The 23,569-nt window shown below is 43.4% G+C and overlaps 1 protein-coding gene across 1 annotated transcript in view; it reads right to left on the bottom strand.

Moving 5' to 3' along the window:
- Positions 1-11,729: 11,729 nt before the first annotated feature.
- T265_00468 (hypothetical protein) overlaps positions 11,730-23,569 on the bottom strand; it is a gene marked incomplete at both ends in the record, with an annotated part of 59,134 nt that continues 47,294 nt past the window's right edge. Inside the window, 5 exons of the mRNA XM_009164241.1 lie at positions 11,730-12,086; positions 20,443-20,738; positions 21,694-21,904; positions 22,293-22,394; positions 22,545-22,875. Of these exons, the coding sequence (XP_009162505.1) occupies positions 11,946-12,086; positions 20,443-20,738; positions 21,694-21,904; positions 22,293-22,394; positions 22,545-22,875 (1,081 nt within the window). The remainder of the gene's footprint in view (positions 12,087-20,442; positions 20,739-21,693; positions 21,905-22,292; positions 22,395-22,544; positions 22,876-23,569) is intronic.

The raw sequence follows: 23,569 nt of genomic DNA, 5'->3' as shown, positions 1-23,569 counted from the left end.
GTCTTGAACCGCCTCATAGCCTCCTGGCGGTCAGCCGGCGTGTCAAACTCCGCTGCAAGGACTTCCTTCGCGGCGGCCCAGTCCATCTTCTGAGAGCCTCTTCTGGCCGCATCCAGGGTCGCCTTCGCCCGGCTGTTGAGGAGGGTCTTCAGCGCTGCCAAATTACCCCGGACGGTCTCCATCCCGGCAGCCTCCGCAACCTCCTCAAAGTCCTCCAGGAAGGTCCGAACATCCCCATCCTCAAAGGGTTGCGGCCACAGGATCTTCATCCATATCTTTGTCACGGCACCAAATGGAAGGAAGAAGGCCTTCGCTGCGGAGTTATTTATTCGGAAATGCCAACTGACCGGTTACAGACTATTGAACACGGGAGCAAAACTTTAATCTGCATCTTAGTTACAAAAACTGACACAGATCTTCTCCCGAACGAGTCTTTTTGGAGATTCATTGCCTCCAATCATTCATCGGTCAAATCCAAGCAAATGTTACCAAGTGTCCCCTCGAATTCAACAGCAGAATTCCCTTTTTCAATCGACACAAAGCGAAATTCTACGAACAACACATACTACTCGCGTGCCTCCCCAATCAGTAGTATCACCGTTACACCAGTACAAAAGTCAAACTTGTTGGAGAACTTGGAGGGCAACAGAATTCAAGTTTGTTTACGTAAATTTATCTCACCTGGATAGCTCCAGTAATGGCCGTAAGTGCGTCACGAAGAAAGGATAAATTTCACATAGTCCTTAGGTGCACAAATTAAGAACGTGGCTAACGCCTACTTTGACTTGCTATGGTCCGCAAAGATACAGCGCAGGCGTGTCGTAAACCGCATAAGCCACTTTACGTTTTAATATGCCTCTACACCAAGCTTAAGTACGTCAAATTGGTGCAACTTCTCTTCTAAGTGATCAACTGCCTTCTTCAGACGGTTCTGATCACATTAACAAGCAAAGCTAACACAAGTTCCACGTAGGTTACGGCTAGGAGTGGTGTGCGACCTTGAGGTATGAGACGATCTGTGAATGAGAGCGGGGCAGTTTCCCCTGTCATGGCAAAATCTGCTTGCTAGTAAGTTGTCAAGGAAAAAACGCGCCGTGAGGCGTTATCCAGATGGACCATAAGGTAAGTGTGTTCTGTCGGCAGTGTTCACATTTAATGGTCGCCGCATTACCAGGCTGGGTGTGTTTCCTGTTGGCTTTACGAATATGGAAGTGCCACAACATTATATCACAGGCGAATGCCACCCCGGCAGCTTTCATTTTCCCGCCGAATTGACCATAATGAAGACCCTTAATAGTCTTCAAACGTCACATTCCAGTTAACCGGCAGCAGCGAAAAGTTAGCTCCCTACGAGGGCACAACGGTGCAGCAAAACGACCGCTTTCTCTGCAGTACAACTCATCTGAGGACAAACACTGCTGCAAAATCATTCGTGGCAGATACGGCCCATGACCAAGACTAAAGCCATTGAAGTTAACAGTCAGTATAGGCATAACTCCCAATAAAAAAAGTAGCGCGAAGTAATTTCTACGCTCAAGAGCTAAAAATGTCGTCGTCCAGGCACCTGGTGTTACCCATTTCAATCCAGCTGGAGATATACAAAACGTGCACGTTAGCCTCACAATCCGCTGGAGAGTAAGGCCTCAATGATGCTGCTTATTGTGAATCTTGTGCAACCACAACGATTGGTTTAGACGATTCAGCAGTCGTCCTGGGGTAAACGGTAACCTACCGATACTTTGCACCAATCGGTCGGAATACTTTTCATCCTCTGCAGTTCCCAAAAACCGATTTCATATTCTGCGAATATGAAATACACAGGCCCATTTGGACACGGATAGGCCAAAAGAATCAGGCAGAACGCCTATGATTGTACTCTAAATGGCGGCTTGTGTTATAATAGGCCTCAAAAATTGGGTAAATTTTGTCTTGCTCGAAAAGTAAAATTCTGCTTTTTTGGAAACGAAGACCAATTTCCATAAGCCCTTCATTTCAAAGCAATGCTCATTGTTGACTACATTAAATGGCTTATTGCAACACATGACTCTCAGCGGCGGATGGCTCGCTTGTGAAGATTTTGTTGCGCTAGAGACAAAGGTAAAGGGCACCACTTCGAAAACTTGAGGATTTTGCGCGCTTGTAGTCCGCCGTATCCCCATTTAAGGCTCAGCACTTTATGGCAGCCTATCCATACCGACAATAATAATAGTGCTTAATCCCACCGGTTTTGGAAAATCATCATTGGTATTACCTACTTGCTCTTGTGCGCGGGGAATCATCCTGCGAATGGCACGCGGAAGTTTGGCTCAATTTAATATGTGAGGTCAGCCTGGAAAGTCACAGGGCTGTTGTGAGCACTAACGGGTGCCCGATCAGGATGACACTGACATAAAAAGAGACAGATCTGTCCGGAGATCTTCATTGCGATGGATACAAGCAAAAATCGCCAAGAACAAATTAGGCAAGTAGGATCCAAAGACTTCAAAAATCAGTTGTGACGTTATGCAAGAAAAAGTTTGTCATTGGGCGCCGTGTTTATGAAAAAACAATCACAACCTGCTGTCTCCAGTTCCTCTAATCCCATAGCTTTTCTTGACTAGGTTTCCACGTACTTGTAAGAAAGCCTGCTTTGAGAAAATCTCAAGAAGACAGAACGAAAGATATGTAAAATAGACGTAAATTACGAATACAAGATCACTGTTAGGATAAGTGTCCACAAAGCCTGTCTTGATACCCCACATAATGGCTTAATTTTTGACAGCAAAATCCCCCATGATTTCCGCCATTCATGCATATACTAATCCACACAACACAAAACGCTGGGTCATCCACTCGCAGTAGACTATATGCGAAGCTCTCAATCCGTGGCAATTTAGCATTCAGGGCTGGGAAGACCGGAAAGAGGGCGAGGATGCTATGTCCAATTTAACAACTCCGACTGACCAAAAACCCAACAAGTTTATTACAGTGGCCCGTGTTAGCTGCGTGGCGGCGTAGTAGCATCATTCGCATACCGTGATAAAGGGCCCTGGTTTGTCAAGTTGCCACTTTATTCCTGAAGCATTTTTGCACCTTGCACCTACTATTTTTGATATGCAATGAATCCGCTGTTGTAAGCTTTTGTAGGCGTAGAAAAGACTGAAAAACAGGGAGGACATAGTACAAGGAGAAAGGGACGGGGGTACTGAAAAAACCTGAATGAGGGTAGTAAAAAGAGAGGAATTAATGGCGACTTTCCGTCCCAGGTTTTCATCCAAAAATCCACCCGGACATAGGCAATCAACCCACCGTCCTCTTGATCCTGTCTTTGAACCCCCAAAATTTCCCCACAGATTCAACCTGTCTGAAGTTTTCTCGTGCACTCCCAAGAGTCTGCGACCATAAAGCGGGTCCCCTGTGTCCTCCAGCGTACCCTAATCACTTTCGGCCTTTCTGGTGGGCGAGAACTGAAGAGGTTATACTGGAGGCGCGGCCGGCATTCGCCGGGAGCCATAGCAGACTCGATGTCGCGGCTAGAAGCCGAAAATAAAGTTCCAATGAAGGAACTGTGAAAGCGTGCTGTGTAGACAGGTGCGCCATCAAACGAAGACAACTTCGTCTGAAACTGCTGCGAAATGTTTGCGGGCCGGTTTCTAAAGAATTCAACTGCAACCTGATCAACAGCCATGGAACCACCCACCATGTACCGCAAGAGCAGAGAACCGAAAAATCCGCAGGGATAACTTGAAAGCTTTTATTCATTCTGACTCACGCTTTCAACAGTCAACAATAGGTTTATACGTGCCCTGTAAATGTCCCTCTCCATCAGCAGAGAACCGATGTTGATTGCCGGATATTGTTTGCTCCATCGGAGTCCCATGAACCCTAGAAAAAGTTGACCTCCTGATGTCCGGAGCAGTGTTGAAGGAAATCGCAGTCTTTGTCTTGGAGACTGAAATTTCCTTTATCTGGTCGCTGAAACATTCCGGCTGACAATGAAGAAATCAAAACAACCTACGATGAACGGACAAACAGGCGGGAATTCGATCATGCGCTCCATATTATCGCGCATTGAGGATCTCGTTCGTCAAGTTGTGCTCGAGCTATTTACTGGCTCACATGAGGACTCAGACGTATTTGAAGAGTAAGCCAAATAAAACACTGAACTATCTTGCAAGAAATGTGGTCCGGAGCATAAGGAAAGATCCGAAGTCATTCGGTAACGAGTTTGAAAACTACTGTCTATTAAAATAGCGCAAATAATCAAGGTTTGTGATAGGATTTACGGTGCATTGGATGAGGGGGAGTGTGTTACAAAAAGGTATTCACAACTTACCGTATCCTACATTAGATCCGTGTTTTATTCGGGCCCCCATCTATTCGGAAAACAAAGGACAATCGACAAAGTTCTGACGCAAATGTGTTGCTGGCTGAAAGTACCACGCTGGGAGCTCGGGGTGGTGAGTTGGAAATAATGCTAACAAGTGCGTCCAGAAAGCAACAGACAAAATTCGCATATACGGGGATTTGGTGGTCAGTGGACAGAAAATTCAATCGGAGAATGGTGATTGGCATTCAAAAGTGAGGAGCCACGTAGTTTTCTACTTTCATATATCATGCATCATAGGCCAAATATCTAGATGCAGATGCGTGAGCCGATGTTCTATAGGTTTGGAATAGCATCAAGTTATTGATAAAACTCGCGCTAGGTCTACATGTTGAGAAAACCATTTAGAGAGGTGCTTGTTTGTCCGGAGAAAGCGCATGATATTCATGACTGGAAAACAGAAACGCAAGTAACTCCTGTTTGGTTGGGAGTAGTCGTCTATCGCACGATTAACTAGGAGCCGACAGGACAAAGAAAACCAGGTTAATCAAATTTTCTGAACGTCCTGTTTCATAATCAGTTCCGTTGAAAGTCCGCGACTCTTGATAATAGTCTTGCTGGATACCCAGACCACAAATGTTATCTCAAGTGCAAACTGTAATGACCTCAGGAATTAACCCTGAGTTTCGCAAAAGTCATCAAGCATTTGCCTTCAGCAAGAGCTCTTATCATTTTCCTAAGCAGTTTTGGTTGATAAACCCACTTGGTTGAAGAAATAAAGGGTCAGCGGAAACCCACGGTTTGGGGTTATTTGGATACGCAATCTGAACGATTTCCAAGATGAATAATTCATGGCAAATTCTGACGCAAAATTATGGTTTAAGGAACGGAAAGCAAATTAATATGGCGTGGGGAGTTATGGATAATTTAATGAGTTCGTTTGCCTGGTGTGTGGGCGAAAATACGGAAGTATAGATGGAGGCACTCAGCTTGACCGACTGGGTAGCCAAAAAAGCAATATCGATGATGAATGACTCAACTTCGTCTGTGTATTTCTATCAGACGCACTAATCCTTCTACCCTCTTCCATTTTAGGAGGTCGTATTGCCTGACAAACGATTAGAAGATCTTGGTATGATTCATATTCTATGCTTGGTAAAATAAGTGCGTTTAGACGTGATTTGTGGAGCTCGTTTCATACTTGTTGTGGAGAAGGATGCTGTTTTCCAGAAAATATTATCGGAAAATTTTTACGGTACTTTCAAACCATGTCTTTTGATCACGGTAACCTCTGTCTAAATTAACTAAGACCATAAGGCTAAAGGATATCCCGATCTGCGAACTCGTTGTCTGTTATCACTAATTAACAAACAACATCCCTTACTTCCAATATTGGGGTTGTTCGATGCAGATCCTCACGGTATGAGCTCCATTTCAAATTCATGTAAATCTTCAGGTCTTGGAGTCTTCTGTACATATAAATACGGGACCCAGGTGAGTTGCACGGAAAAGCTAGTGCAGTTTAGAAATAAAAAACGATTCCACTAAAATTCTTGAATTAAAGACAGCTAACTCGAGTCATGGGATTTAACGTGTCTGTATCAGTTATGTGATGCCTAAGAACCCAGTATCTTTTGAGATTTCATGGCTTTTATAAAGCAGATAAAGACTGAGTGCTAAAAGAGGTAGACTAAGTATTAATTTTTATACAGATGAGTCATTTGGTTTACTACGAATAGAGCTCTTAGCCGAAAGCTGGATAGAGCTGAAATAAACTCAAGCATTATCCTGAAGCTCAATTCCAATATGACGTCACAAAACGGGTAATCCACGACTAGCACCAACCTGAGGATTAGCAAGAAACAGGTGATGTTTCACCTCCACACTAGTTTGAGGTGACGTGGAAAAACAGAATCGCACTGCTTCGGATTGACTGGATTTGTCCGAGAATTCTGACGAAACATCGCCGCAGGAGTAAGTTTACACAAGTCATTCCAAGCCATCTTTTTGATAACTGTACTGTGCACTCCGTGAAAACCATATAGTTTGCAAATACCAACAGTTACATAGAACAGACTGTTTCAAAGCAAATATATAGGCACAGAACACGAGTTCCGGTTCTTGTGAAAAGGGGTAGATGGACATAATTATTCTCACGACAATTATTAGACTCTTCGTGAATCATCACAGGGTAGAATAATCAAGTGCAAATTGCGATGAACCTAACAAGTAGAACAAGTCAAAAAAGTTTAAGTTGATTTTCTCGAGAACCTAAGGTCAAAGTATCGTATCGAATTTAAACAGATATGATGTATAACAAACACTACGCACAATCTGTTGATAAGCAACCGAAATCAATGTCCGCTTCCTATGGCAACAGTGTAAACTGATTACAAAATGTAACTTCAAAACGACCATTGGCCACTCAGTCCAGAGCTGCAGCGACAACGTTCAAGTCTTACCGAACTAGGGCTGACCAATAAGGAAGTTCGAATGCTAGACAGAGTACCAGCTTGAATGATCTTGTTCATGTATGCGTAGGTATACCAGGTATATAAGTGCGTGCGAACAGGTGTATGTAAAGAGTCACGGAACACTCCATAAAAAAAAACAGAAAAAGGACAGCCGTAGACAAAGGAGAGGAAGCCCAACAACATTTGGCCTAGTTTATGGCGGACATCAACTGCTTTTAATTTGAATGTCAAGAATCGCTGCAACCCGCCCCAACCAACTAGCAGATTTAGAGATTTAGACATTGAATGACTAGTGTCAAACAATTCATATCTTAGTTGATCTCAGTGAGATTTCTTAGGCAAATCAGAAAGACGAAGCCAACATATTTTGGTACGGGTAGACAGCATCATTGTCAATTTTCCCCGTTTTACGATTAACATGTCCGAACCATTTTAATTAGAGCTCACATTTAACAACAGCATCGCATGTCAACGTGATCACCCAATATTGATTAGGAGAGGCGGCGTGCTCCACATATGTATCCCGCAAACTGATACCCCAGCAGGTCAATAAACCGTCACCATTAAAAAAGTAGCACCGATATCATGGTAATTCAGTGGGATGGAATACGTCAGATCTTTTAATGTGTTGCACATATCGTGACGCTCATTGTTTTAAGCGATGTACGGTATTGACCATTTTGATGGATGTGCAATTGCCGCCGTTTTAGATGGGTGAAAACACCACAAAATGATGGACAAGATACCTGGGTAATTCACCAATCCTGTGAAATTCTCTACACATATGACGGCTTTTTATCCACGTCTGAGATGTGCCTATCTGATGGGTTTTTAAAACAGAGCGGCGTTCTCTGACGTTCACCGGCAGGCATCGAGCGGAGTGATTCTTGTCCGAGTTGAATCTGTTGCCTCACTGCTTCAAGGCTAACGGACAGACGTTTACTTATGAGGATGGTTTATCGGTACAGGGTTGTCAAAAGTACGTATAGGCACCCCGGTGCTTTCCATTATGACTATCATACTTGGACAACTTACAAAATATTCAAACACTCAGGTAATGTGTTGATGCCGTATTATCAGCTGATGGTAGATCACGTAAAGAACTCTTTCGACTTTGTTAATATTCTCTGATCTGTCCATATCAGTGACGACGAGGTAGCAGTAAGCCTTAACGTAACAACTCTTTGTGCCAGTGTGGCAATTAACGACCGTATACCACTACTGTCCTCTATTTTGTATGTCGATATAGCTGTAGCAGAGAGAACAACCTAAGCCAGCTGTTGACATTACTGGTGATGGCTAACCACCAGTTATTTCACATTTCAAAGTGTACTCTGTATGCTGACCGACGATGTTGCGATGGGCTCTACTGTACCATCCATGGTCGTTTTTTGCAAGACCTCGCCCATCCACCACGCACCTGGCTGAGATACGTTGACGACACATATCATCATATCAGCCACACAAACACAATCGTTCATAAACTCCTTGGACAAACAAGATAGTAGTATGTAATTCACTATGGAGACTTGAGACTATAAATCTCCTGAACTGAAGAATATTTGTTAGCAGTAAGAATGGGTTTTCGGCGGGAATTCATAGGATAACCAGTCATTCAAACGGATACTTATATTACGAGTACTCGCATCAACACCGCGCTAAACGCGTGATTGTCAGACCCTTGGTGAGAGGCGTCAACAAATTATTCTCGGGTGGGTCCACACGGGCAGATGAACTGGAATGACTCAACAGGGTAAAACATAGAATTCATCACCTGACTGTTAGAGAGAACACTACCGGAGACTGTGATACAGGAAAACAAAAACCAAAAGGTCGCTGCGGAATACCCTATAGTGACGGCAATTGCAACGCTATACGAAAGATGACTGAGAATTACGAAGTAGAAAGTCTTCTCAATTGATAGCACCTTACAACGACACTTTGCCTTTGGATCTTACCGAATGCAAACATCGCACAGAGTGCGTCTACCGAATTCTGTATGCAGAATGTCCAGCCAAATACATAGACGAGACAGCTAGGCAACCCATGTGCGAATCACGGAGTGCAAACAGCACGCACATTTTCCTCTACGAACTCAAATCGAAATGAAAAAACTTGTACTTGAGTCAAACCAACAAACCACCTTCAACTGTTCCACTAAGGATTCAAGTCACGCGTGAAACGGACGTATGCTGAAAAACGAACCGCGTAAACCGTAATGACGAAACCACCATCAAGTCCATTTAGCTTGGACTTATTACACATTGGTGGAGACGGTGACCAGATGCCAAGCAGATGTCTCAACAATTAAGCATCACAGTCAACACAACAACGGAAGCACATGCAAGCCAATGTACAGCCCACAGTTCCAACACACGCATCTGACTACCAACTTATCTCAGGAACATACCATTCAGAAGACTGGATGACGGAATCAAATAACACTGCACTCGACCGATATTCAATTGATCGTAGACAACCCCCTAAAAAGGTTGCGCACAGAAAACAAAAAGTCGGGTTATTATTCCTTTGAGTCGTATTTAACCTTAAAGCTTCCATAGAGAAGGAAATTTGTTGTATTCAAGGTTGGTGTCGACAGGGACTAAAGCTGTATGCTGGATATAGCCTAAACCTAACCAAATATTTTCTGTTGGTAATGTGAGGAGATTTGTGATTTTTGTGAAGATTTCGTCCTGTAAGTGAAGCCAATCTATCTCGGCTTTTCACAATAGATTGGCTTCACTTACAGGACGAAATCTCCACACAAATATTTTCTTTCCAAATCTCTCAAATAGTGACTGTCTTTGGTTCACAACCGACACTAGCCATCAAGGTGAGGAAAAATAAAACACTGAGTGGTAGGAGTGTGATGACAGTGAGTGGAGCCTGAATTGTGCCTTTTGAATCATATGATCTGCACAGCCTTCCTGTTGTGGAACATAGTTTTCCTAATGCCTTCTTAATATCCTGAGACCGAACCTGGATAGCCGCTTGATAGCCTGATGCACCTAACCGAAACAGAAAGCCAATGAACGTGCGAATCAGCTGACCCATTGAACACTTACGCGTACAGGCGTCTGGTAAAGCCGAAAACGGGCTGCTTTTAAAGCTCACGTGGAAGGTTCCAGGCGGGCCAAAGAGTGATACCGAAAATAGGACTCATCTATCAATGGCAAGTGAACAACAACTAATTAAATGTCTCAACAAAAAAAACGGTTATTCCATTGGCGGTTGTGTAGTCCAGTTACGTTCGGAACTGGTTCTCTTAATACTTCTCTTTGAGACGACCAGAAATAAGCCACAGACGAAGTCCATCACGCGCGAATAGAAATATAGTGCACCCATTGTTCCTTTTACATTTTCGGCGCTATATCCTGCTGACATCTGAACGTTGGAAGTGTACATTTGACGTCTACATGTTTAAAGCTAATGAAATTCTGAACACATTTACCGATTTCAATTCGGTGATTAAAGGTTGTTAGCGAAAATGATAGGCGGTCGTTAGTTAGGACCGTGTGGACAATCTAACGTTGGGACGGAAAGTCTGTGGCATTTCGTCGGAGAACACATGGAATAAAGTCACGCAATCTGTAAGTAGTGACTCATAAATGAATACATGGTGATCAAGGTCTGCGCTCTCCCTTGAAAATGTTTTTCAGCAAGTACAGTAAACGTTAATATTCTACANTACACGACGAGCTGCCTTTCAGTGTTTAATCTGAAGAGGACATCCAATAAATTCCATAAACTCTTGATATAGAAATTTATAATCATATTTTTTCTAAATATAAAGGATTGTACCGACTGGTCTCCGCTTATTTTTAAAAGTAGAAACGTGATAAGAAAAGGCACCATATTTGCGCCGCTATCATTTGTACTGGGCTTTTGTTCAGAAAATAAAGCCCTGAAAGACAGTGATGAGGGGGGGAACGACTTCATCATGCTAAAAGAGGAAAACAAGATTTAATACCCAATCCTTGTATATGTTCACTTACAGAATCCTACAATGAAAGGGGCAGACCTCAGGCCCGTGAAGATAAGCCAGATGAAGTTGATTGGTTTGCTTCCAACGGAGCTGATGAGGTAACTCAAATGGAACGAGAACTATGTTGTAGCTTTCAACTACAAAAGTCGGAATTAATAGCACTCAACAAAAGTGATCGCGCTCTATTATACGGGATACAAAAGAGATGGTACTTTGAAGGCGACCCGGACCTCATTGCGCAGGTGAGCTCCGCGCATTCAGTAGTCACAATGAAACCAATTTGAAGACAAAAGCCCTATTGGACTGTGGATTCAAAGCAGAAATAGAAGTGCTGGATCACATCAATCCTCAATTTCTGTGTCAGGAATATCTGAGTATGAAATTAAGAAGTATGGGTATTTTTCCATTGGAATAAAATATACTGACGAATTTTCAATTTCTCCAGCGAAAAGTGCCTTCGGGATTCGGGCTGTACCCTTGAAAAATCGACATGACAGCAACCAGTACTAACAGTCTAGATGGGCGAATCTAAGTGTTTCCAAAGATATTTGGCCGAAGATAGGCCGATACCAATCTGACGAAATTTCCAGGCGCCATCTTCGCCGATCGCGCAGTAGATCCAGGCTACCTTTACCAGGTCTACTAAAAATCATCAAGCTTTACACAAACCAGAACCTCCTTTCATTAGGCGAAATCAAGGTGACAACTAAAAGTCTACCAAATCTATGTGCATGGGATTCCGTAAAGCTCCTCCTGAGGGTTGTCACGTGATCGGCGTATGACAGATTTATATGCTTCTTTCGCATTCGTTCAATTATTTACATGCTCAGATGCAAACTGGTTACATTAACCATCGCGGCTGAAGAGATGAAGACAAAATATTAACACCCAGCGAACTGTCATATGACTTCCTCGGTCGAATGGATTGAAGAGACTCAATGTTTCACATTCTATAATAGTCGAACGAGTCGCACCGAATGTTTGAGTGTCGAAAAACCGAATCAGGCCATTCGGATGATAAACAATTGAAACTGCGAGTCGAGAACAGTAGAGACTGTCGTCAGATAAAAGATGAAAATTGCTTTGCGGAGGATTCTTTTGTCAGGTTATGACCGGGTGCATAGTAAGTTGAGAATAATAAAAAAAAACTCGAGACATTGCGATAGCTCGTTGCATGAAGTCAGAGTTTGTTGAAAATGCTGTCCTTGATTAATTGGCCCATCAGAGCGTGGAGCTGTTCAGTGGCCAGTTTCGTTGCGTCTTTCCCACACTTGGCCAGACGATCTTCTAGGCGATCATTATCCCAATTCATTCGAGATACCTGTAATGGAATGCGGATCACATTAGAAAAGAGAGAACCACTGACGACAACAGAAATAAACACGGTGATTATCTACGATTCCGGGCTTTACGCGACCCCTAGAAGCCTCAATTCAATGCAGTGTTGAAAAAATGCTGGGCCTCAGGAGTGTCGGTGAACAGTGGGAACGCCACGTACCACAAAAAAGACCGACAGCAGATTTTAAGAGAAACTAGTTCCAAATGCCATCACATTCAAGTAAAGATATAAACATATTTACCGAAACCCTACCTTTCAAACCAAGCATCACTAGGAGGGAAGTTAAATGTGTGCTGTCGACATTTAACGAGCTAGCTACTAGCTACACTGGCACAGAAGACAATTGGGGGAGCAATGAAAATTTAAATAATCATTTAGTTACTCTAAGGATAGTTAATTCATCGTGTTCAGGTCAACCGTATTCACATGAAAGTTAGGTTGATACCATTCAAACGGAAGCGACTAACTCGACAGGTGGGGTGATACACGCCTCAGGGAGATTATTTAAGATGCGAAATTTAGCTGGAATTTTTCGGACATATTTGTATTGGAGACACGATTTGGTAAAATAATTCCATGATATTTCGAATTTCTCGCGCTAACTCAGTTAAATTGTGCGATGAGATAATTTTCAGAATATGAGTGCACAGAGTCAGTTCAATTCAGTTCAGTTTTACAGCCCAAAAAACGTGCACCAAGATGTAGTTCCAGCTGCTACATCTTCGTTTAAAGAAGGTAAAAAGCATAGGAAAATGAGCCACGGTCAATGGAAGCAAGTTAAAGAAGCTATGCTCTCAACTTACATAACTTTCTGTCAAAAAAATATTTACCAACAACATCGCTTGGCTCGTCTAGAGACATGAGGTTTGAATTTGATACAACCCAATTTTCTAGCAGCATTTTACGTTTCGTAGGCGTGAAGCGCATGTCAAACCGTGCAGCAGGGTTATTTAGAATCGTTTGCATTTAGGAAGGATCTGAAACAAGGAGAGTAGTATCATCTGCATACTCAATGTCTGTGAGCGAACGTCCAGGGAGCATTCGACTCCCGAGGTTTCACAGACAGGCAGAGAAATTTCCATCAGCAACAAAGTTGAAGAGGGGAAAGATGACAGCCTTGTCTTATACCACTGGAGGTGGTGAACTCAGGCGAGAGCTTCCCGTATACTCGTACGCGCTCACAGGAGTTCGCATACAGTATCCTCATAGAAATTTGGAGGGGGCACCTTTGATCGCCAGATATCGCCAAGGTTTCTGACGATCGATAGGGTCAAAAGCAGATTTCAGATCAAGAAAAACAACTAACGTGGAACGTTGAGATGATTGGCGCTGTACAAGAACTTATCTCAAGGTAAAGATATAGTCAATGCATCCTCGACAAGGGCGAAGCTCAGTTTGATTCTCACGAATCTGTTTCTCCCGATAATCGATCAATCTGCGCAAAATAATACCAGCGAGCACCTTAGATGAGACGGACACCAGGCTGATGCCAATATGATTTTCGCATGACATTCTTGAGCTCTTTTTCGATAAAAGGGGCTCCAGTAGATTGACATCTTGTTTTTTATTCAAAACTCCTTCTTCTACCTGCAGTATTTTTGTCAGATTACTCACCAGGACCTCGCCACTTTCTTTGAAGTGCGCAGAGTACGAATCATCCGGCCAGGTGCCTTTTTACGTTAGGGGATTGATATCTCACGCTCGATTTGGGTTGTCGATGGCGGGCAGGTGTCGATGTTCCAATCAGGCCCGCTGGGCTCTTCCAGCACTTGTGTTTAAGGAGACTAGCGTTGACTGTCATTCTTCAAGCCCCTGCTTATATGGTGCTTGAGGGGTTTGCATGCGCCACTGCAATCGCTAGTTGATAGTATGGCCCTTCTGGCGGAAGTAAGATCCGCAGATCTCGAGGATATGCAGTGTTCAGTTAGTCGAGTCAGATGTTCTAGACAAAAAGTTGTGAAAGCTGACGGCATGGCCTCTTTAACTTGTTTCCATTAACCTCTAAGTAATTTTCATCGTCCGCATGATCGTGCGTCTCCAGTAGCTTTCGATAAGCCTTAACTACTGAAACTTGTCGAATTTGATTAATGGAACTGCTTTGCTTTGGCACACGTAATCCTGATGGAAAGCGAAGCGATAACTGGGCTCACACAATGGCATGACTAGAGTCAATTTGCACACCCTAGAAAGAACGACAATCTTTAATAGACGCTCTGCATCTGTAACTGATAGCCACATGGAGAGTTCATGACAACCTTTGCGGTTAGTGCCCTCCAAGTGGCTCGACGTGAGCGTTTGTGTTGGAAGTTCGCAGTGGCCAGGAGCAGACGATGATTAGTGCACAACTGAAGCAGTTGCTCCGCATAATTCTTAGGCTCAGAATCGACTCTAAATGTGCAACCTGATTCCGTCTCTTCCAGGCTTAGTCAACCAACTTGTGCATTCACATTACGCGCCAGGGCAAAGTGGTCGCGATAGATCTCCTTCAGAACTGCAGTCGATCGGGGCGTATGTTGATACTACAAATGATCGATCTGCATAGATCTTAATTGAGCCAAACAACAGCACAGTGCAAAGACGACTGTTTACTGATATCCGCTCCAGTAAGCCGCCTTCAAGCTTGGGGTCGAGCGTGACTCCCAGATGGTAGATACGACGGGCCATTGCTTCAGGACCACCAGATACTCGAAGGGTGAAATGCGGAATATCTGAGCTCGTCCTAGGCGTCTTGAGGCGCACGACCGAAGTGGAGTCTTGTATACGTTTTTCAGAGACACAACATACATGGACAGAGAGAGAAAGCAAGGTTTCAGAGATGCCTGTTGCCCAATTTGATATGGAGTACGGGCATTGAAGGCTGCAACGTGGATCAGAGCTCTTCGGGTTAGTGAGTGATTATTTTGGTTTATTTTCTCGGAGATAATTTAGGCACAGAACAATGGCTATGGAACTGACAGATGGGTTGATCGCACTGCATCATTCGATGGGTAAGGTGTGTGCGGGGGAAGCCCCGTGAGCGAACACCTGTAAGGGCGAACGACACCTCTAGGTTGCCCAAACCGAAAAAGAAGAGTTGGCTGAGGTACCCCACCTTGAGCCTTTGACGCAAATATCTGACCCACAAGGTAGTGGGAGGATGTATGGTTTTGTTCGGAGACCCCGCTTTAGCCTCTGACTCAAAAGTCTGACCCGCGAGGCAGTAGACAGTAGGGTTTTCTCTGGGGATCCTTCCCGGAGCCAGTGACTCAATAGTCTTAATTACTTGGCTACAGAGGGCCAGCCTGGTTCGAGGACAGATGGAGAAAAGCACTGTTTTCTCACCCCTAATGCGGCTGCGAACAGCAGATGCCTTCTGAACAAAACTGGGCCCTATGGTTTCAGATGCATTTCGACCGTATTGTATAATGCACAGGTGGTAAACGTCAACTATTGGGCAACTGGAGTGTATGATTTTAAGGGTCAACCTTTTCTAATCCGTTCGTCCTCGGGGGAAGACAGAATTACTGATTAAATCAATATGAACATGCTGATCGCCTTACTGCCTTTACATTCCCATTGCAGAGGACAGTACAAATTCACTTCCAGACAGCCTCATTATACAATTAATCGCTGTTCCTCGTCGGATTTCATGGCATTGTCGAACTTTAAGAAGTGAATTCCAGCCAGTATAGTCCGCAGCACAGGAGCCCGAGCACCACGACAAGGTGATAGCTTTAGGGACGAACTCGCCAGAATTACAATATCGTAAAACCCACCAATGCTAATCAGGAGACATAAAAGTCCAAACTCAGTTTGTATAGTTGACAGTAAGAGAAAATCTCTAAATATTCAATCAAGCTTTCGTCCAGTAAGTGGAGTCGATCTATGAGAAAAACTGAGCTCCATCGATAGCACAAAAAACCTTTCAAGAACGTAAAACTATCACCGGGTTAATGTGCCGTTTCTGTGAGAACAAGCTCTTCTGAGGCTAGCTCAACTGCAGTGGTGGCTGGCAAAATCAGATAACATAAAGTCATGTACAACAGTAAGAACAGTTTTAGAAAAATTAGTAACAGCTCCGTCACTCTATAGCCGATGGCTGCGTACCGATGTTGGTAGTATGTTCATCACAATGTTTGGATATCGAATTATACGTGTTTTTACTAAGAGTGCAATGAAAGGCTGTATACTGACATCGCAAGACAGCTGTTGCCCTGTTTTAGGCTTATCAGCTCCAAAAACAGTCGAAAGTAATTTCCAATAATAACAACCTTGTTGTTACGGATCCATCGGGCATGTTTGCATGGATGTAGGGCCCAAATTGAAACGATGGTTTTGATCTAGAATACACGTCCGTCTCTCCTGCTTACCATGACGTAAATTTAAATATGGCCGACTGGCCCATAACACAAATCATAGTTGTTGGTAGTGTGGGGAGATTTGGGTTTTTTGTGGAGATTCTGTCCTGTAAGTGAAGCCAAGCTACGCTGAAAAGCCGAGAAGCACTTTACAACTGTTTCATCCATATTGGGAATCATGAGCAGTGCGCATCTCACGAAACTCCGGAGAGTCTCCAACCCGCGACCTCCTGGCAAGTAGTTTGAACACCTAACCGTTCGGCCACGAGTGGCTGACCAGCAGTGTGATTAACTCGCACTTAGAGAGGATTTGGCGTCATTCATCCTTCAATCACGGGATTCACATCACGCGGTCACACATGTTGACTGGGTCCTCGAGCAACGACTTCGAGACTTCGTGAGATGCGCATTGCTGATGATTCCCAATGAGGATGAAACAGCTGTACAGTGCTTCTCGGCTTTTCAGCATAGATTGGCTTCAATTACAGGACGAAATCTAGACAAATCATAGTTCATTTTCGGTATTTGGGGTGATGGTTTGATTGTCACGGCAAACTACGATCTCCGGTAAGGGTCAAACGTGTCTTTTGGGGTCGATATCACACAGAGCGCGAAGTTACTCATTTTAAACAGCTTGGAATTCTAACTTTTCACCCTTATGCGAACGTAGTGTTTTCAAAATGCTACTCAGAAATGTTAACAGCTACATTGCAATTTAAATGAGATAAAGTGTGCCGAATCACCTGTCAGCTACCGGGACGAAGAAGTATCGCTGTACTGAAACTATTTTCATCATCATAAGATGCATTAAATTACCACGCTTTGTGCACCTGACAGTTCACTCGCACTGTAAAATCACATTTCGTTTCCTCGGAAATGACGGTAACTGAGGCCAAACTTTGACAAAGGTCATTATTGGACCCGTTGATTTTGCATAAACAAACAATAAATAAGGGTCCTCATGAACTATTTCACGGACAAAACTAGTTGACTATGGCCATTTCTAATATTCGTTAATATGCATTGTCTTTCAAGAAAATGCATTTTTTATTTCGGGAACGTGGTACCCTACATTTGTAACTTTCCACCTGTTTGGTCCTGAGTGGCTTACAGTAGATACAAGTAACCACCATTCATATAGTCCTTCTTTATGAAACTAACGAAGTCTATACCTGAAATCTGTTGTTTAGATTCCAGTGCTGCATCTGTTTGGATGAATTCTCCCCGTATTTGTAGCTTACTGGTGTTGGTCGTAAGTAGTGTACTGAAAGTAGCCGAAAGATTTATGGTGTCGTTAATCTCAGTTCTTATGATGCCGCCTCATTAATGGAGCTCTCAAAGACGAAATGTCCTCACCAAGTAAACAATTGTGCAGTCACGGATTTTTCCACTGTGCTCCCTCTGGGAAGCAAACCTAGAAATTGATGATAAGATACCTTCTGTTGCACCAAACAGCGGATTTACTTTTCAGAATGAGTGTGATTGATCGGAGTTGATGAACTAATTTGTCACACACTAACCAGCAATATGATTGAGATACTTCAAATCCCAAAATCTAAACTTGCATTGGCACAGTACCATTCATTTGAAAATTTCAATCTTTAAGGCGATTAAAGGTAATAAAGCCGATGGATTTGAGGGAACAAGGGATGACAACTCAATAACGCTCGGGTTTCTGATAGGTCACTGAATAAGGCGCCAACTTAGGAACCACAAAATCCAAGGTTCGAACCCAACCTTTGCATCTAGAGTGCTTCTATTTAGGCTTGGGCAAGCTGGTAGCATCCCAGCTCTTGTGCTCCCTCCTGTTGACATGGCACCGAAAGGGTGCAACGGCTGAACGTTTTTTTAAATTACCAGTGTCTGGGTTGTCAAACAAGATCAGTCATTAAGACGGTTTATTTAGTGGTTCTTATTCGAGCACAACCAGACGAAAAGCTCTAATTCATAATGACCCAAATGGAGGACTAACGATTACTATGCAGGTTAACAGCGGTGCACAAGCATGTGTCATATACACCAGTAGTGAATATCTGGTATACTTTCCTCACAGCCGTTAAAAAACCAGGACCTGGAGGAAATGTCATTACGCCGGTGCATAAAGTGTGCCATATGGTTCATACTTGCCACGCTCACATGTGCGCCTCGTTGAGGGGTGATTATTCAATCTCTTGAGACATCTCCTTGGTGCAGAGGGGCATTATACCATTGTGATCAACCAAATAACACGTATTTAGGACTCTAGATACGTGAAATATGTACAGCTTCCTGTTCCATCCTCCATCGTCCATGTAATTTCCGTCTTACACGTATACTGATTCAGGCATTTTCATGATTTGTCCGCATGCACTTCATAGATGTTGATGAACCGATTAGTTTGCATTGGATTAGGCGAACACGAAGCCAAAATCAGTTGATACAACGTGGAAAAGGTGGCGGCTTTTGTGTACATGCCTTTCCATCAGATGAGTTCAGAAGAGTACGGTGAAATGTCCTGTCAGAATCCACACTGACAGTGCGTACTGTTGGTTCGGTTGGCTAGACGCATAAATGGGCCTGCCCCGATGGCTGGCAAACGGTGAGTCTGTCGTCTATGAGGACCTAGATACTTCCAGTGCCCGAATGGTGGTGGCAGATGGAACTGGACAACATGCAAGCATGGCTGCCATTACAAAGCTACTATTGTAACGGTGATACTACTGATAGGGAGGCACGCGAGTAGTATGTGTTGTCCGTGGGATTTTGAAAAGGGGAGATCTGTTGCGGAATTCGTGGAGTCACTTTGTAACATTTGCTTGGATTTGAGCGAGGAATGATTGGAGTCAATGAATCTCCAGGAAAGTTCAGGAAGGCGCGTTCGGGAGAAGATGGGTGTCCAGTTTTTGTAAATAGGACGCAAATTAGAGTTTTGCTTCCCTGTTCAATGGTCTGTAACCGGTCAATTGGCATTTCCTAATAAATAACCCCGCAGCGAAGGCCTTCTTCCTTTCACTATCACGATAGTAGGATGGTGGCGCAATTATGGTAAATTGCGACTAAGTAAATCACACACCGATCGATACTTTTGGGACTGTATAAAAGTATTTATATCCATGCATTTTGATCAAAGCACAGCGAACTTTGAAGGCATCCACCAACGCCTAAGAAAAAAATGAGCGAATCCAACTGGTAATCGATTATTTCAGCCGATTCAACCGCGGCTGAAGGCATAGTAGACAGAAGACAGTTTTAGGGACATCGAAGTTTTCCAATTGCAACCCTCCGGAAAAAACGACACAGAAACGAATACGAAACACACTGAGGTCCCTCATATGTTTTTGTCTCTAAAGGGGGGGGGGAACACAATGGAAGTGCTCCATTCCCTTGACTCAGATGGGCTACAGTTTCCAAAAATTTGTCCTAAAAACAGCTGAAACACGAACCAGCCACCGTGGTGAACTCCTTTCAAGAGCTGAACAAACATTTCACAGGTGAAATGTAGCTGGGAAACAGGACGTTTCTTGAATTCCCAATAATCATGTATTGTTTGGGGGTTACATAAGAATACACTTTGTCATTAACTGTTGCGCTTGTGATTCCCATTCAAATTTGGCTGGATGGAAAAACGACACGTCCCTAATGACCCAGGCGACTGGAGCTGACAACAACTATATAGGTTCACCATACTGCTTGAGTATGTGTAAGCTGGAAATTTTCAAAAGTATTGAACCACTGTAACGGAAAAATGTATCTCACTCTCAACTGTCCAAAAAAGCCCATTGTAAATGAAATATCGCCACTCCAGTACAGAAAGCGTAGGAAGTGGTCCTTTTTGTTCAAACTTACTGAGGGAACATCCTTATCCAGGAATCGTGTTGGAATTCCTCAGATGGGTTTGCTGGAGGGAGAGAGTACTACACTAAGTAACAGCTTTAGTGATATCTTCACTCGATTTATGCTGCCCCGAAAAAACAGTATCAAGGCTGAAAGTCTTAACAGCAGACTAAAGAGAGGATACTCACTGAGGCTACCGTATGTTCCACCTTTTCAGCAAGGTCCTTTGTTAGGCCAGCTAAATAGTCTGGTTGAGCAAGGATGCTCACAGAACTGAGAGTGTTGACCCAGTACTTGTTCCACAACAGATCCAAAAGTCGTTTATCGAGAACCGACTTGAAATGTGAAACTTCCAACGGATAGTATTGTTTACAGTGAACGCCAAAGTCCTCTATTTTATCCATTGGGATAGACTGGTATTCTGAGGGACCTTCGTCTGGTGCACGGTAACCAACAGGGTACGTGCGGAATGCGCCAAGGTTGACTACAAAGTGAAGCAGACAGGTGGATGAGCAGAATTCATCGAAGTATTTTTTGAGGCAATCTTATGTAATCGGGAACACAGCTCAAGTGTGTGTTGAACTGGATGAGTGATCAAACCGACATACAACAAGAGCGACTGCTACACCGCAGCTATGCCTTCACCAAACAAAACGCATTCGAGCAGTGTTGGTATCAAGAAAACTGCTTCATAATCATCAAAGTAAGCTCAAACAGTGAAATGTTTCAGTAGAACATGTCCAACAAAACGCCGGTCCGCAGAAACGGACGAAGTAATCGACATGTGATATCAAAATTCGCACCAAAATGTAAATGATGTCAGGTATAGGTAGATAAAAATGGCAAAAGACTAGCAATAGTAATGAGAGTACAGAACTACAGCTATAAACAGGTTTGTATGAAATGCAAAAAGGAAAAACGTCTAATCAAAGACGATCATTCTGGAACAATGACTATATTTAATAGTACATTAGGCGAATGTCAGGAAAATTCGTTCCACGGTTAACAGGCCGAAGTGCTTCAGGAAGGCAATGTGACGGAGTATTGGCTCTAGTGCGTCTATTAGTCAGTCATCAAATAGTTGTGGAGCTATTCGCTGAGTCGAAAAGTATTTACAACCGCTTCGTCAGTAACCAAGAAAGAATACTTAACACCTCATCGATTGGCGACAAGTGCCAGTTGTCACGAATGAATCAACAACCAACACATTTTCGACAATAAACTACTACAAAACCTTCTGAACCTTTAACCAATCAGGGCAACAAACTTTTCTCCGCCTCCTGCACTCCGCTAGGATGAAATTGTAAAGACGTATGATCGTTGAAGCATTGTGGGAACTACTTGGGTATTGAGGATCCACTACGGATCTATCTATTGGCAAGTAAATAAAAGACAACGGAAAAGACGATAATAGCAAAAAAAACTGGCTTTAGATTTACCTTTTCCTGAGGAAATCGTTCGGATGGGGTCGATCACAATGGCTACAAATGGCTCTTGATACGTCTGGTTCATAAGCTGTGTTGTAACGTCAATGCCTGAAAGCCAGCACCCATAGCCAGGATGAGAATGATACCAGCCAAGCACGTTTTCTGTTCTACCAACGCGGGCCACAACTTCCTTGTAGGTTGTCATGTATTCATAGGCCTCAGCCTAAGTAATAAGAACGGATATTAAGGATGAGAGTAAGCTGGTGTAAGTTGGACACTCTGGGAAGACAGCAAGCCTTCGTGGCCGCTTATGAGAATAATGATTACAAAATTCTGGATATTGACAAAACAGACAAAAAAGAGAGGCCAACCCGAATGAGGCTGACTCTGCGAAAAAGATCACGCTACCCTACTTCTTGTAAACGGCTTCACTAGAATTATGCGACAGTGGCCAGCGTGACTGAATGAGCTACGTGTTTGAGATTGGTTGACGATTAATCTGCATCGGGATACCATACCGTTGGTGGACATTGAAGAACTAGCGAGGGGAAAACAACGGGGAAACCACCACCGACCGTAAGAGATTTAAAATGGAGCAAAAATGAGCTTACCTGTGCATTTACTCTAGTTTCTGTGCCCTCAACTGGCAGCGGAGTGCTGTCTACTACAATCATTGTCTGATGGGCAACTTTTCCGATGAGAACGCCCATTACCTGAAAAACAGAATAAATGAATTAAACTACACTAGACTACACTGGACGGGCTGGAATATCACGATGTGTGCAGGACGAAAAATGAGAAATCAAGTTTTCAAATGTTACATAGTTTATTATGCTTGAAAGGGCAAAGGCAACAGAACTGACCTCAAGATTCCCACCTGAACGAGCATGAATTAGCATTTTCAGTAAGGCAACTGCAGACAATTTTAGCCACTTGAAGTAATGAGGATCCTTTTCCCACGGCTTGGCGTTTACAATGGACTGGTGCGCCTTGACGTCGTACTTGAAATACTCATCGACCGGACCCATGATCACCTCCACGTTGTTATCCGCATCCCACGTCGTCTGAGCACTGGAAGAGGCATTCAGGGGAGCGGCCAGCGCAGTCTGTACGGGGGATTCATCCACTTTATCTGTTGGGGCAGTAGTTGACGAAGGAAGACCCTCGTCGGTATCCATAATGGACGAGGCGAGGCTGAAACGGTATCGAGAAACGATTATTCGCCTACAAGAAAAACCAAATCGAAACTTCGTAGCTTCTGGGTATGACTCATTGGTCATGCCCAGAAACTGTTTGACTGGTTCCGCAAGTTGACAACTCAAAAGAATGCACATCAAAACGCATCAATATGTTAAGCGATAACTAAAAAAAAGTAACACTGAAGTACAACAGATTTTTGTCTGTCACACATTGAAAATATAAGAACTGAACGACCAATCATACATTACCCTAGACTAGTGTCTTGGGCCATCTAGGTCAAAGATAAAGCAGGTCCTATGAGTGTGACTCACTACTGACTAGTGGGGAGAGCAAACCAATGTAGAAGTTATGGCAAGTGCAATCAATGCGATTATTATGCGGCTACTAACCTTGCGAACTGGAGACCCATTTCTTTGAAAAAAGGTGCACCGTGGCAGACAAATAGAGATAGGAAATAGTACCCGTTCCTTCCTTACGACTGAATGGATTAGTAGTGTTGATGACAAAGTTGTCTAGGGTAATATGTCACTAACCAGTTCATCCTTTGTGCTGTAATAAATGTTTTCAAACCACATGAATGTGGTCGATAGTATCTCAGTTGCAAGAATGTGTTGCTCAAATTATGGAAAGAACATAGTATTTTTATGAAACTATAGTTAAGCCTGAAGAGTATTGCTCCTGAATACCA

The sequence above is a fragment of the Opisthorchis viverrini genome (assembly GCF_000715545.1).
Source record: "Opisthorchis viverrini unplaced genomic scaffold opera_v5_4, whole genome shotgun sequence".
In the NCBI taxonomy this organism is placed as follows: Eukaryota; Metazoa; Platyhelminthes; class Trematoda; order Opisthorchiida; family Opisthorchiidae; genus Opisthorchis; species Opisthorchis viverrini.
Note: the sequence above shows the minus strand (reverse complement) of the source record. Positions and strands in the feature narration are given on the sequence as shown.